This window comes from Ovis aries, chromosome 25 (assembly GCF_016772045.2).
Source record: "Ovis aries strain OAR_USU_Benz2616 breed Rambouillet chromosome 25, ARS-UI_Ramb_v3.0, whole genome shotgun sequence".
Taxonomy (NCBI): domain Eukaryota; kingdom Metazoa; phylum Chordata; class Mammalia; order Artiodactyla; family Bovidae; genus Ovis; species Ovis aries.
Genome location: NC_056078.1, coordinates 44668827 through 44682819, shown reverse-complemented (window position 1 = coordinate 44682819; position 13993 = coordinate 44668827). Strand labels below are relative to the sequence as shown.

The window sequence follows — 13993 nt, the reverse complement described above, 5'->3', positions numbered from 1 at the left end:
ATTGAAAGTAAGCCTGAACGCCAGTAGGGTGGTGATGTTCCAACAAGTTTCTAGGAAGGAGTATCAGTACTAATACTGCACTCTCGGTAGCGATTCGATAGCCCCGGGTCTGACTCTGCCTGCGCCCCCATCATCTTCAGGAAGGAAGGCCCGCCTCCCGCCGCCAGTGTCCCGTGAGCCACGGGCGCCCCTTGCGTCTCTGGCGCCCTGTTGCGTCAGCACTCCATCTGTCCTTACGGGAGTTTTGGAAAGTAGGGTTAGGAATTACTTTTCGTAGAAAGAGATTAAATACACATGGGCCCCCAACAGTCTCAAATGGTAGTAGATCAGTGGCTGCCTGGAAGCTGGGTGTTAGCCCCTTAAATGCTACAGGCAGTGTTCTCTCTTTTTAAATTGGACTCCTGCTGGAGTGTTCTGTGCCTCCAGGATGGCCACGTGTGTGCTGTCCCGCTCAGCACGTGCTTAGCAGGGTGTAGCTCCGTCACAGCATGGAGTCTGGGTGGTGCTAGCCTGCCTGCCTTCCCCTGCACCCTCCTCACGTTGTGTCCATGCGTCAGTAGACCCGTGCTTGGGGAAGGGGGTGTGTGTCTCCAGATCATCCCCATACCCAAATGTGAGACTTCAGGAGTGTTTGTGCTTGGGGTGGCCTTTCTTACAGATCCTCTATCAAGACTAGGATGGCACCCCATATACATGTGAAACTATAGGATAACTTCAAATTTCACCAAAGCAACATCTCGATGAATTTGTTTATTTTCTAAGAAGTACAACCTAACACTTCAATCCTGGAAGTTACTGGCCAGCAAAGCTACTTGAGGGGCTGGTGCTGGGCTCCTGGAGGGCAGGGCGAGAGGGCACGTGGGCCACCTGACACGGACAGTTTAGTTTTAAGGGCCTCACACCTGGTCACACGTAACCTGCAAGTCTGTGTAAAAGGCATTAATGTTGGGGGTGTGCTGCGTTTGCTTCTTGCACTTTCTCGTTTGTATGGTTTTCGGGTTGTTGTAGCATACGCGTAGTTTTATCCTGTGTCTTTACTCACACTGGATTATGCCTGTTCCTCTGGTGGCCGCGGAACTTCAGGCTGGCCTCTCTTCACGCTGCCTTCAGTCGGACTGTGCCGCAGGCTACCGCAGCCTTCCCTTCTGGGGCTGCGAAGGCCGCTTCTGGTTTTCCGTGCTCTGAACAACGCTGTGTTAGTGTTGGGCCTTTTCTGTGTTGAAGCTTACTTCCTGTGTTTTATGTATTAATAGATCTGGGCAAAAGGTGGAATTAGGGTCTGAGGCTAATGCAGGAGCCGGTCTGCTCCCTTCGCAGCAGGGCAGCCCCTGCCCTCTCCTCCCCGCTGTGCTCGGGGGCGCCGCCTTCCTCGCGCTCTCCAGCGCTCTCTCCTCTCCCTCCACTTCCTCTTCTGTCCCTTGTTCCCTCCGTGCCTCTGCCTGCTGCCCGGAGAGACCCGCCCTTCGCAAGCTGCACGGGGCAGTTGCTGAGTTCTTTCCTCCGCATGGGGCGCGGCCCGCTCCAGCAGTCAGGGTGGCCCAGAGCCCGCTGCTCTCAGCCGCCCGTGCGTTTGCGGGCAGGGCTGCTGCTCTTTGTTGGAAGCGCTGCTCCGTTTACGCTCCAGTTTCCCGAAGATAAGTCTCTGAACCGCTTTTAAAAAGCATATAAGTACTAAAAAGAGCCAAGATTATGGATTAGGTAAATTGATGTTAAGTATGTGCGAGAATTTCTTGGTAGCTAGGGGGCTAGTGGGTGACAGGAGAATGTATGGTAAAGAAAGTATGGACATGGAAGGTTACATAGGTGGGAAGGAGGGTGCTACACAGGCAGCTAAGGAAATAGATACACAGTTTTAGTTCACAGTCTTAACAATGTGTCCACATCAGATATTAAAACGGAAGTCTGTGAGAAGATGGTATGAAATGACAAATGGCTCAGCAGAGAAAACAGGAAGCGCATCGGGGAGCAGACCCTGAGCCTCAGGGTGGGCACGCAGTTCCCAGTAGCAGCACGAGAGACGGGCAGCAGGCGCTTGGTGAGCGCCAGGCAGAGACTTGTTCTAGCTAACTGCCTCCTTTCAGTGACATGTCTCAAGCTGCAAACAAAGATACAGAATAGAGCTTCTCCATTTCTTAGTTTGAGGGACATTTGCTTTCTTCTGATAGTGTGGAGGTAAGAGGACTGGAAAAACCAGTCTTAGGGTCCTGAAATGATTACCTGATTATAGGTGGTGGGACCTACCAGAAATGGTTTCCCGGTCAAGTAATTCAGATAAGTTTATTTCCTGCTCAGTTAAGCAAAAAAGTCTGGAGGCCAGGCATCAGGGCTGCTGGGACATCTCTGAGGCCCTAACCCCGCGAGCGGGCAGGAGAAGGGTCCTGTTGCCTGGGGCGGGGGAGGCTGGGGGATAGGCACCTGGAGCAGAAAAGACAGCCGTTTACACTCTTGTTTTTCTCTCAGATTTAGAGAAATAGCGGGATCCTTAGAAGCAGCACTTACAGATGTCCTGGAAGATGCACCAGGTAACATCCTCACAGTGACGAAGGCCAGCATTAAGTGGGTTAATTCCATTCGCCAAGTCTTCTTGGCGGCCTGAGCCCCCTGGGAGCACCTTGACCTTTTGCTGTCTTCCAATAGTGTTGCTCGCTCAGTCGTGTCCGACTCTTTGCAACCCCATGGGTTGTAGCCTACCAGGCTCCTCTGTCCATGAAATTCTCCAAGCAAGATTGCTGGAGTGGGCAGGCATTCCTGACCCAGGGATCAAACCCAGGTCTGCTGCCTTGTATGCAGATTATTTACCATCAGAGCCACCAGGGAAGTGAGTTAGGCCCTGAAGATAGGGTTTAACTTCTTTTTAAAAAAAAAGGTTTATAGAGCTTCCGGCTGTATAGAGACGATGTAAAGGGTGCTTTAAGAACACGGGAAGGAGGCCACATTTTCGCTTCTGGATATAGTGTGTCAAGGGGATATAACCCCTGCTATGCTCAAGTGACAGCCTTTTTTTGTAGCCATGTGGCCACCCTCCGCTCCCCTCTCAAGCTGAGGTAAAGGATCAGAATGACCCTTCCCTGCAGAGGACGACTCAGCCCAGACTGTTGCCTCAGGCTTCCAGAGCCCTTGGCCCAGCCCTGGGACAGTGGGCAGGCGACTGGGCTCAGCCTGTACTTTGCAGACATGTCTGCGTCTAGTCATGTCTTAGGCGTCCCTGGTGACTGCTCACCTAGGTGTCTGTTCCTGGAGTCACCAAGCTCCACTCTACTGTGCTCCCTTTTGTGGAGCCAAGTTCCATCTAAACTGCGCTCTTTTAGCCTCAAAAGTTTATTTTCAGCTGTCTTTGCAAAAGTAGCCATGTGCAGTTGACTTCCTATGTTTAAATAGCATATTCAGGAGTGGAAGAGAAGACAGGACAAATTCAAAACCAAAGATTAAACCCTTGCAAGCGATTGCCACTCCAATTCGCATTTGCTGATTTATTATAAAGTACCTGTTAACTGATTATTTCTGATTGTTATGTATGTTTAATATGTGTCAAATGCCTGGGAGAAGGAGTCATATAAGATTGGAAGACAGCGTTACAGGAGAGAGGCAGGGATGTGTCCACGTTATGGCCTCTTGGCTGTGCACGCCGCCTCCCTAGAGCTTTGCTGACCTCATAGGATTCCTCAGAATGTCATCAGCTTCACTCTTGGCGTGTCCATTGAAGATTTTAGCTGTTATCCCTTCTGCTGCGGCTCCTTAACTGTGCGTTTTTACCTCTAGCTGGGAGCTCGTATCGCCTTTTGGCTTCTCATAGGACGTGGAGCAGCCTTCAGAGGTGCTGGTCTGACGAGATGTTCTTGCCGCTGCTGGCGCATCGTCTGTGGAGGCTGACGCTGCAGATTCTGGCCCGGTACTCCGTATTTGTCAAGGAGGTGAGGGCTGGCTGGTGCTCATCCCTAATCAAGACTGAAATGAGTTACAGATAGGTTAAGCTAGACGTGCCAAGAGTTTTAAAGCCCGTGTGGTCATGAGAGGTTGATGCAAGGGCTTTAGTCCAACTTCCGAAGTTTCTGTCCTTTTCACTGGATGTCCTTCTCACTCTTGTTTGCGTGGCCTTTAGGGGCGTCAGTCGCCGCACATTCATTGCTTTGTCTTTTTGAAAAGCACCGCATTGACCTTGTTTTCCCGCAGGAAAACCGGAATCTTTGTATGGTGCCTCCAATAGAGAGGCACCATAAAACAGAGATGATCGTTTCAATGAAGATGATAAAAATATGCATATTTTTTCCTTAATATTTGGAAATTTAAAAACGCCAAATGGCTGAGATTAGAAGGTCGTACAATTGATTAATCTTCCCTTTGTTTCAGAAACCCTTTTCAGCTTGGATGTGTTAGGTATTCACATGGCTTTGATGATTGATTAGTTTCTGTGCATAAAGCCACAGGAGCATTCGTGGGGTCCAGTGCTGAGCGTCCGGCCCCAGCTGGTCCGCTCCAGGTCTCAGAGATGCCTGCTGCACAGACAGCTCAGTGACAGACACACACCCTGGCCAGTGCAAGGTGATGGGTCTAAGAGAGCGTGAGCAGTTTAGGAAAGATGACATGGAGAAGCCATCATCCGCGGACACGGAGGCCCTCTGTCAGCTGGAGGAAGCGTCTCAGTAGAAAAAGCACAGCTTCAAGTCAAAGTCAGACCTTGGCGCTGCTGCTCTTTAATTTCGTGGTCTTAGGGAAATTGGCTGAATCTCAGATTCTTCATCTGTAAAATAGGAAAACAGCTTCTACATGTGCTTGTTGTGAGGAGTAAAGAGATTTCTTGCCCAGCAAAGTGATAACGAAGGTGCCCAGCAGATAATGGTGCTCCATCCAAGTTCCTCTCCTCTTCCTCCTCTGCCTCCCTCTGCTCAGAGGGGTCTCAATAGAGCACCCTGCCCTGTGAACCTGGTCACGAAGATCGTGCAGTTCCTGGGACACCGTGGACTCTATACGATTCTGTGAGGCCTGGGCTTGCCTCAGCATCCCCAGCAAGATGCCAGCCAGTGATCATTCTTACACCTAGAATACTCCGTCCTTTCCTCGATGCGAGTGCTCTTCTCAGGTTTTTTCCCTTGCAGCAATGCAGACGACATACGTGTTCATATGCAGAGAACACGTATGTTGTCTGCATTATTGGAAGCATAACTGAGGTTGAGACTTGTTTTTTACCCTTATGATAATAATTTTTCAAGTAAATACAGTAAATTGTTTACTTTTTAAAACCTATGAGGTTCCAGGTCTTAATTTTCCTTTAGTTTGGGACCTCTTGCTCTGTTTCTGACTGTTGCTTCAGTCAAGGAGGGGAAATGCACGTAGGGTCCAGGTGTGCCCTGCTCCTGGTCTCACGCCCACCTGGAGAGACAGGATGTGGTGTCCTTGCCTGAGTCAACTTTCACTTAATACTTTGTGGACAGCTGGCATTTTGTGTTGAGTTACATGCTCGTGTATCTCACAGGTGGAAACATTTTATCACTGAAACCTTTTTTCAGCTTTTACTCAGGCCCATCTCTAATGAAAGTGCTAAGGATATTAAAAAGCCTTTGGTAACTGGCAGCAAAGAGCTTTCTATCACCCAAGGAAATTGCGAAGACCAAGCAAGTGGCCCGTCTGAAACAAAGCCCATTGTTTCCATTTCCAGCACTCAACTTGTCTATGTGGTCACAGACCTGGACAGGCTTCAGGAGCAGGTGGGCGACCCTCTGTTGCGGAGGATTCTAAATGTGGGGTTCCGTGTTCTCACTGTCTGGCCTCATGGGGTTTAGACTTGTGGGCCCAGGGCTCCTGAGAGGGAGCATCCCTTTACCTCCCTTCCGGTGTTGCCTCCACCCCCTGACTGGCGTGCTCTCCTCCTTGGGTAGCAGCCTGTCTACAGCGTGCCTGCCTGGAGCCCTGGCTTCCCCTGAGCAGTGACGCCACAGGCCAGGAGCAAGCCAGGCCCTCATTAGCTTGCTCTGTGGAGCCATGGTCTTTAATGGGTTGGATTCTAATTATTTCTAGTCTCCTTACCCAGTACTTATACTTTGAAAGTGCTGAACTATTACAACGTCTTCCTGTTTCGTCCACATAGGTTTCATGTTCTTGCTTTTACCATTAACAGGACTTTGTTTTAGAACAGAATGTGTTTAAGTGCTGTGATACGTAATTCTGCTTTTTTCAGGCTTAAGTGTTTTGTGGTGCTTGGACAAATACTGTATGTGTTGAGCAAAAACATGGTCTTTATCATAAGGTTTTTTTGGTATCGAGGGGAGCTACAGAATAGTGTTAATAGCCGTGAAAATTTGATTTTCCTTGTGGTTGAATTATTGTCTAGTGAAAGCATTAATTAAGAATTTTGTTTTCTTCTGATGAAAGTTATTGAAAGTTCTGAGTTTAGTTTTATCATTAATTAATAACATTCTAGAGTTGTAGGTGCATATAGAATTGCCTCTTCCTTTGATTAATAAAAAGTAACTGAATATATAAAGTACATATTTATTTCAGCTTCCAGAACTCTTAGAAACAATCAAGCCAAAACTTGAAGTGATGGGCTTTAAGAATTTTTCTTCCATCTCAGGTAAAAATGAATCTTTAGATTCAGCAAATCCTTGAATAAGAAATAACTTAAAATAGAATTTTAGAGACTGAGATATATTTAATTAACAGTTTTTTCTGGTCAAAATTCTTGGTTGTTTCTGTATTCTGTTCTGTGATTTGTAACTTCTCTGAATGAGATATTTAATTTCTAATAATTTGATTCGATTTGGTTTATTGTATACTCTCTTTAGGCCTGAGCCTGAATAGAGTGATAAAACACACCTTTCCATCTCCGCAGCAGCCCTGGAGGACTCCCAGCTGTCTTTGTCTGCCTGTGTACCTGCCTTGAGTGAGAAAATCACCCAGGACTTAAGTGAGTCTTGCTTTAGTCATCTGAAAAGTGCCCTGGAGGTTCCCAGGCTGTACCGAAGAACCAATAAGGTCAGTGCACTCATTGAAAAGCATTTTGAGGTGGGGAAATATGTATCAGGAAGGCCAGAAGGGAAGAAATGGTTAAGTGAGAATAGAAATAGGTTCTCCAGGGGAGACTCCATCTCATTCAATTGTGAGAAGGAGGCTCCTCAGTAGATGGCCAGGGCCTGGGCACAAACATAATTTAGGTAGCTGGACTTAGGCAGTATGGACTTTGGGCCTTGAGGAAAAATAGTATTTTCGAAGAAAGCGTTTTAATAAAATGGTTTAAGTCCTGCACTTCTTTTGGGCTTCATATTCTATGTTTGAGAAGACCTGAATTTACCTTGTTTCCTTCATATTGCCATTGGAAGTGCCTGCTTCTGTCTTTTACTGGATATGGAATAAGAAAGCTACATTAAAAGATGTTAAAGGCATTCATGAAGTGAAAAGTCGAGCTTATACTGGTATCCAAAGTCAGATTCTCCTTTGTCTTCACTTTGTGGAATAGGAATTGGGGATTTGTTTTCAGAGTGTTTCAGTCTTTCTCTAGAACTCTCATTTTCAACTGTTTATACTCATTTCATTCTTGCTAGTTCTTATTTTCCTTCTAATTTTCTCTTCTCCTGGTTGTAAAGTTGGACTTTAATTTGCAACTAAACTCATTCTCAGGAGCTGTGAAGGCGTCCTCAGCGCTGCGCCGTTCTGGAGCACCCCTGCTGTTTGCACACACACCGGTGCTCAGCGCTGCGCCGTTCTGGAGCACCCCTGCCGTTTGCACACACACAGCGGTGTGGGGCCTGGCTGCTGCTGGTGTTGCAGCTCCCCTGTAGCTCTGGATGCAGGGAGTGGCTGGGCTGGGTCCTGAGACGAGACGAGCTCATCTCTGTGGCTGTTCTCCTTTTCCTTTTAAAACCTAGGGCGTATAGCAGAATTCCCACTCCTGGGGACATCAGCAAGAGTATCTAATCTGATGTTCTGGTCTGAAGTGGGAGAGACAGACCTATGTTAGTTTTCCAAGTTCATCACTTCTTCTTTAGGAATCTACCAGCTTTCCCTTTTTCATCAGCAGGGTGTTATCGTATTTACCAAGTGCTTGCCTCTGGGTCAGGCACTGTACTAAACACGTTATACTGTCATCCGTCCTGTGAAGTGAGGATCAGTGCCCTTATTTACAGATGAAGAAACCAAAATTAAGAAAAGTCTTAGCTTGTTATAAATGCATGGTCTCAAAACTTGGCCCCACTCACCTCCTGCCCAGAACACACACAAAATCAGACCTGGAATTACTGAGGTGGCCAGGCGATCCGTGTGGACACAAGGTCAGGGCGCCTGAGTCCAGCAGCTCTGGACACCGCCCTCCGTGGCTCCCTCTTGGTCCCCAGGATCTTGCTGTAGACAGCGCTTGTATGTGTCTCAAAACTGGTACCTGAGTAATGTCCTTTGGAACATGAGGTTTTTGAGTAACTTAACTTTCTCTTTTTCTGTTCATCTTTAACCTCTACCAACATTATCCCAGGAGGTGCCCGTGACAGCCTCCTCTTACGTGGACAGCGCTCTGAAGCCATTGTACCAGCTTCAGAGCGGGCACAAGGACAAGCTCAAGCAGGCCACGATTCAGCAGTGGTTAGAAGCCACCCTCTCTGAGAGCACGCATAAGTGAGTAACTTACAAGTAGACTATTCTGGACTTTCTTAGAAAAGTCCTAAGTCAGAGATCACTGGGGCCATCACAAGTTGCTGTCTGTGGCCTCATCACTGGACAAGGCTGGATGTGGGCACCCAGCCGCTTCCCATCTGTGCTCACTCCACCCCAGCCAAGGCTCTGCCTGGCCTGCAGCCCTGCCAGCCCCGCCTCCCGCAGCTCTCACACCTTGCGGGACCCAGGCATAGGCCACCGTCCCCCTGAGCGCGCTGCCTTTGGCTGCCCTTGATGTCACTTCATGTAGGAGTGCTCTGCAAATCTAGGCGCACTTTCTCCTTTCAGGTCCTTTCTCCTCAACTCTGCCGGTCCATTGTGGCCCCAGTCCTGCCGATGTCAGCAGATTTGCCCTGGGACAACCAGGGTGATCAAGGGAGCAAACGTGTTCATTGTGAAGCGCAGTTATAACTCTTACAGCACTGCTGTCGATCCTCAGGCTGATGAGGCCAGAGCAGGTCTTCTCTCTGGTTGATTGTCTCTTCAGTTCTAGTTCAGCCAACTATTTTCCCCAAATCCAGCATTGAGTTACATCAAAATATATTATTTGATTTTGTTGTTGAATTTTAATTATTAATTTTGCAATAATACTTTGTTTCTTCCTACTGCTTATGAATTAAGCAGCATTTGTGAGTTAATTTAGAACACAGCAACGAGTTACAATGCAGTTTCTATGGGCAAATGTATTCTAAATGCCAGGTAACCAGCTTGTAACTAAAATTTTGAAATATATCTCATTTATAATTTGGAAATCATTTTGAAGGCAATTAGTTTTCTTTAAAATTTTTGAAATGCTTTTTACTCTTTAAAAAAGATAAGCTGTTCCTAGAACTGATTGTAAATGAATTTGCTAATTACATTTGTGAATTGAGCTGCTGTTCAGCCTTGATATAGGAAAGACTTTGGCCTGTGATTTCTCTTAGTGTTCAGGACGGACATTTTAGACAAAAATCATATACATAGTTCTTAAATTCTGAGGGAATACAATGCTAGAGAGTCAAAACCCTGTTTTCCTTTCAGTCTTAAACAGTACTTGCCGTGGCTGATCTCCTATTGGAATTGAGTTTTTAACTAGACAGATCCCTTTGCTGGTCCTCCAGGCTCGTGGGTGTGTTTGGTACCGCCTCTCTTTGACCACTCTGTCTTGTGTTCAAGGTACTATGAGACCGTGTCGGACGTCCTGAGCTCTGTGAGGAAGATGGAGGAAAGCCTGAAGAGGCTCAAGCAAGCCAGGAGAGCCCCTCCCACCAGCCCGGCTGGCCTCAGTGGCGGTGGCATGAGCGATGATGACAAGATCCGACTGCAGCTGGCCTTGGACGTTGCGTATTTAGGAGAGCAGGTGACTCGCGCGCCGCTGCCCTTCCAGGGGCCTGGCTGCATTCCAGGGGCCCAGCAGGCACCGGGCGATGACTGGGAGAGACCAAAAGTTCGTTCCGGTGCTAGAAGAGAGGACCAGGGCCCCAGACGCTTAAGGAGGAGGCTGTGTGCCCAGCGATATGAGAAGGGAAAAGCAGACTCTGTGAGCCCAGTGAACTGGCATTCTGTTGGCTCGCTGGTGCTCCTGTTCCCAGAGCTGCTGGGACGTGAGCCCGTAGGCAGAGGTGCTGTCCTTTCGGTCCAGTGCCTGAAACAAGCTTGATATGGCCTTGGTGCTGGGTGCTGAGGATCTTTTGAGGTATTTGTTAGTTTGGCTTTAGAATAACTAGAGAAGCATTAGGCCGCTGATTTCTCCATGTGGTGCTTGAGAAATCATCTCAGCACGGTTTCTTTGCCTCCCTGCCTGTGGTTTTTAGGTTTTCTATAAAACATAAATTTTGGTCTCACACAGTGGATGGGGGCACATTCACGTAGGTACCATCACCTGTGGGCAAGTGTGGATCCTATGCAGGGCCTTCCATCCTTACTGAATATCAAACTTTTGAATGTTCAGAAACTGGCTTTCTCAACTGCTTAGGTTTTCTGTAGCAATAAATCCTCAAGAAAGACCTTTTTAAAAATGGTCTATTCATTCATTTTTGGCTGCACTGGGTCTGTGCTGCTGCTCACGGGCTTTCCCTCGTTGTGGCAAGCGGAGCTGCTCCTGGCCGTAGCACACACTTCTCAGGCAGCGGCTCCTCCTGGGGCAGAGCACAGGTTCTGAGGCCCGTGGTGCTTCGGAGGTCATAGCTTGTGGGCTCGGTTGCTCTGAGGCATGTGGGGTCTTCCTGGATCAGAGACTGAACCCACGTCCCTCGCATCGGCAGGCAGATCCTTGACCACCGGGCCGTCAGGAAGACCTTTTTGCTGGAGAAGTGGCGTCATAACGTTCCCATCACAAGACGCTTGATTTTCTAGTCCCTCTTTCTTACGGCTCAGTGTCACCACTGAAGATCCAGATTTTCCCTTTTCAGGTGGATTTACAGGGACATCCTGGCAGAAAGTCTATTACCTTCTTCTGTCTACTTACTCTATTTCACAGAGAAACTTAAAGTCTTTTTATGGGCCGGAAAGTTGGTCATGGACCAATGAAGAGCAAATAAGCAAAAGAACAGGGAGGTGGGCTCCTCCCAGCCCCCAGACAAGCCACAGCATGCCAGCAGAGGCGACATAGTCGGTCTGGAGTTTTCCAGACTCTGCTGTGCGTGGGCGCACGTGTGCTTGGTGGCAGCGTGGAATAAAGGGTGACGAACGCCGCGCTGCAGCCCTGTTGCCGTGTGCCTGCGCGCCAGAGCTGTTTCTAAGAAAAGTTGTTAATGATATGCTAAGAGCTTAAGACCTCAGACAAGTCGTTTTTTGAGAATCCTGCACTTAAAAAGTTCCTTTTCTTAGTGTGAATTTTCTTTCAGCCTATAAGAGAGGCTCTTATCCTGGTGAGAGGATGATTTAGTGAATGGAGATAAATTGACACTGACTTGTTAGAATGACCTCCAGAAATAAATGTTATAAGTACACTTTTTTACTTCATTTATTTGAAAGTAAAAAATTATTGTACCAGTCTTCAGGAAACTGCCTTTTTCTGGTTTAGTGGAGGGTGAGGTAAGGGTAGATATCTTGTTTTCTGCTTTGTAAGGGTCTCTTCCACATTCAGCTAACTTGATTCATTCCCGTGGCCTTTACAGATAGAAAAGATGGGCCTGCAAACAAAGGACATAAGAAGCTTTCCAGCTCTTGCAGAGCTCGTTGCCGCTGCCAAGGACCAGGCAACGGCGGAGCAGCCTTAAGCATCTTGGAAGAGCCCAGGGGGATAGAAAGTTGGACCTCACGCCTGCAGGGAAGAAAGCGGCTCTGTTCTCTCTCAGGCTGCAGCGGGGACGCACATCCGCTGGTCCCCGAAAGTGCGCCAGGGCAGCTCCCCTCAGCGCCCTTGGGTCTTCTTTCACTAAAAAGAATGCAGAAGCTTTTTCCGTTGTATGGAAGATCATTTTAAGATGTTTGAACCTTTCTACTATAGTTTACAGAGCAAATTATTTTATTTTTATTGTAAATCTTAGCGTGGAAGAGATGATTTCTAAAATATGATTGAAGTAAATACATGTAGGTATGAATATAAAAAGTCATCTTTCTGGTCCTGCAGTTAGAAGTGACTGGCTGCAGAGGGGTGCCTACTCTATGCCAACACCCTTCTCTGTGATGACTCACTGCCTTTCTAGATGGAGCTATACTGGTGGCTTTCCATTCTCCCGCTAGGTGTTGAGAACAGTGCTCATCGCCTAGACTTCTGTCAACAGCAAGAAGCAGCACGGGGGTAGGTTCCTAAATAAAAGAGTCTGCCAAAGCATGTGCACCTCTTATGTGTGAATTCCGCAGTCAGATGCCACGTCCCGTCTCCTTCGCACCTGCAGGGTCCTGTCCATCATGGGGTGCCCTTCGGGTATGTGGCAGGTCTGGGCTGCGGGAGGGCAACCCAATACACCTTCCCGCTGAAGTCAGCAGGACCCCTTCCTAGCAACCTGCCCCCACGTGCGGGAGAAGCGGGCGAGCTGGGCGTGTTGGGAGGCGGCGCTGGAAGCATGTGGTCGCTTTGTTCGCCCCCATATTCACACTCGAGTGCAGAGCACTTGGCGTGGCTTCGGCTCTGCCCCTTCAGCCCCACACTGACATGAGGGCAGGTGCACCTCCTCCTCTGGGTTAACTGTAGGGGGAGAGAAGGAATCAGTAACAGGGAAGGGAGCGAGCAGGCCTGGGAGCTGGCGGGAGTGACAAGATGGAAGTGGAGAAGCGGGAGGGAGCGGAGCAGGGCCCCAGAGAGCAGTGAGCACTGCAGGCGGGGCACGGCCCGGCCCAGGCTGCCAGCCCCCAGCGGGGCGTGCTCGGGCATCTCCGCTCTCTGTTGGAGAACAGGCGCCCTCATCTTAGCAGGGAGGGCCCTGCCCTGGGACAGATGTGTGTCTGGGTTTTAGGGAGCTGGTGAGAGGAGCAACACTGAGTGAGACAGCAGGAGGGACCCACCCTGAGGGCCTGAGCCCTCGTCCGAGGAGCCAGCTCGCCAGGCTAGGCTGTGGTGCTGGGCACGTGGGTGGCAGGGGCAGGACAGGGAAGAGAGCTGGGCGCACAGTGGAGAGCTGCTGAGCTGGCACCTGCAGGCTGAGCGGGGTGCTGGCCACCCTGGGGCTCCATGTCCAGCACCGGGGTGCCTGGCACACACACCTAGGATCTGAGGAAGCCAAGGGAAAAGGCCTGCGGTGCCCCCAGCCTCATGCTCCAAGGTGAGCCTGTAACAGCATAACAAGGTGCCTGGCACACCCTGCATCGCCTCGCGAGTCACACCTGTTCCCTGAGGCCCCGCCGAGCTCTCTGCACCAGCGCAGCCGCCCCGGCAGCTGTGCCGTCCAGCCTTGGACAGAGGTGGGCTCCAGCACTGTCTCCAGCCACTCTACCTCTCTTGATTGTTTCTGAATGTGGCGGACAGCAGTCAGGTGTACCGCCCCTCGTCACCAGCACTGCTCTTCCCAACCTGCAGAAGAGGGGGCAGAAATTAGGGCGTGAAATGAGTAAGAGATTTGGGATCTGATGGCGTTCTTCATGGGGCCTTGAGCTGGCTGCGCCTGGCTGGCCCCAGGCCAGGGCTCGTGCCCACCAGGAATACCAGATCGGAGGTGACTGGCTGCTGGACGGCGACCGTATTTACTGGGTAAGCATCTGCAACCCCAGGAAGATACAGGATTTGCTGCGGAAATACTGAGGAGAAATCTCTACAGTTAATATTTGTGTGTTGAATAATCTAGACCATGCTGCTATGAGTGTCCTGACCCAACTTTCGTGTTGTCAGTACAAAAGCTCCGCAAGGACAGCGAGTGCATCAGTCTGCTGCCAGCTGCTTCCTGAAATAAAGTCAGAAACACCAACCTTCCTCTTCTTCCCGGTGCCGTGGCAGTGC

General features: G+C 49.3%; 1 protein-coding gene across 5 annotated transcripts in view; it reads left to right on the top strand.

The window, feature by feature from the left end:
- Positions 1-12394, top strand: part of COG2 (component of oligomeric golgi complex 2) — a 43551-nt gene extending 31157 nt beyond the window's left edge. Inside the window, exons 11-18 of one of the 5 annotated variants that reach the window (XM_027962397.3) lie at positions 2461-2522; positions 3760-3911; positions 5505-5702; positions 6496-6568; positions 6830-6969; positions 8459-8598; positions 9793-9976; positions 11736-12394. In XM_027962397.3, coding sequence (XP_027818198.1) covers positions 2461-2522; positions 3760-3911; positions 5505-5702; positions 6496-6568; positions 6830-6969; positions 8459-8598; positions 9793-9976; positions 11736-11837 — 1051 coding nt within the window. In that variant the 3' untranslated portion in view covers positions 11838-12394. Of the gene's footprint in view, positions 1-2460; positions 2523-3759; positions 3912-5504; positions 5703-6495; positions 6569-6826; positions 8599-9792 lie in introns of those variants that run through there. The other 4 variants (XM_004021579.6, XM_027962395.3, XM_027962396.3 and 1 more) reach the window with 4 other exon arrangements.
- The last annotated feature ends 1599 nt before the right edge of the window (positions 12395-13993 follow it).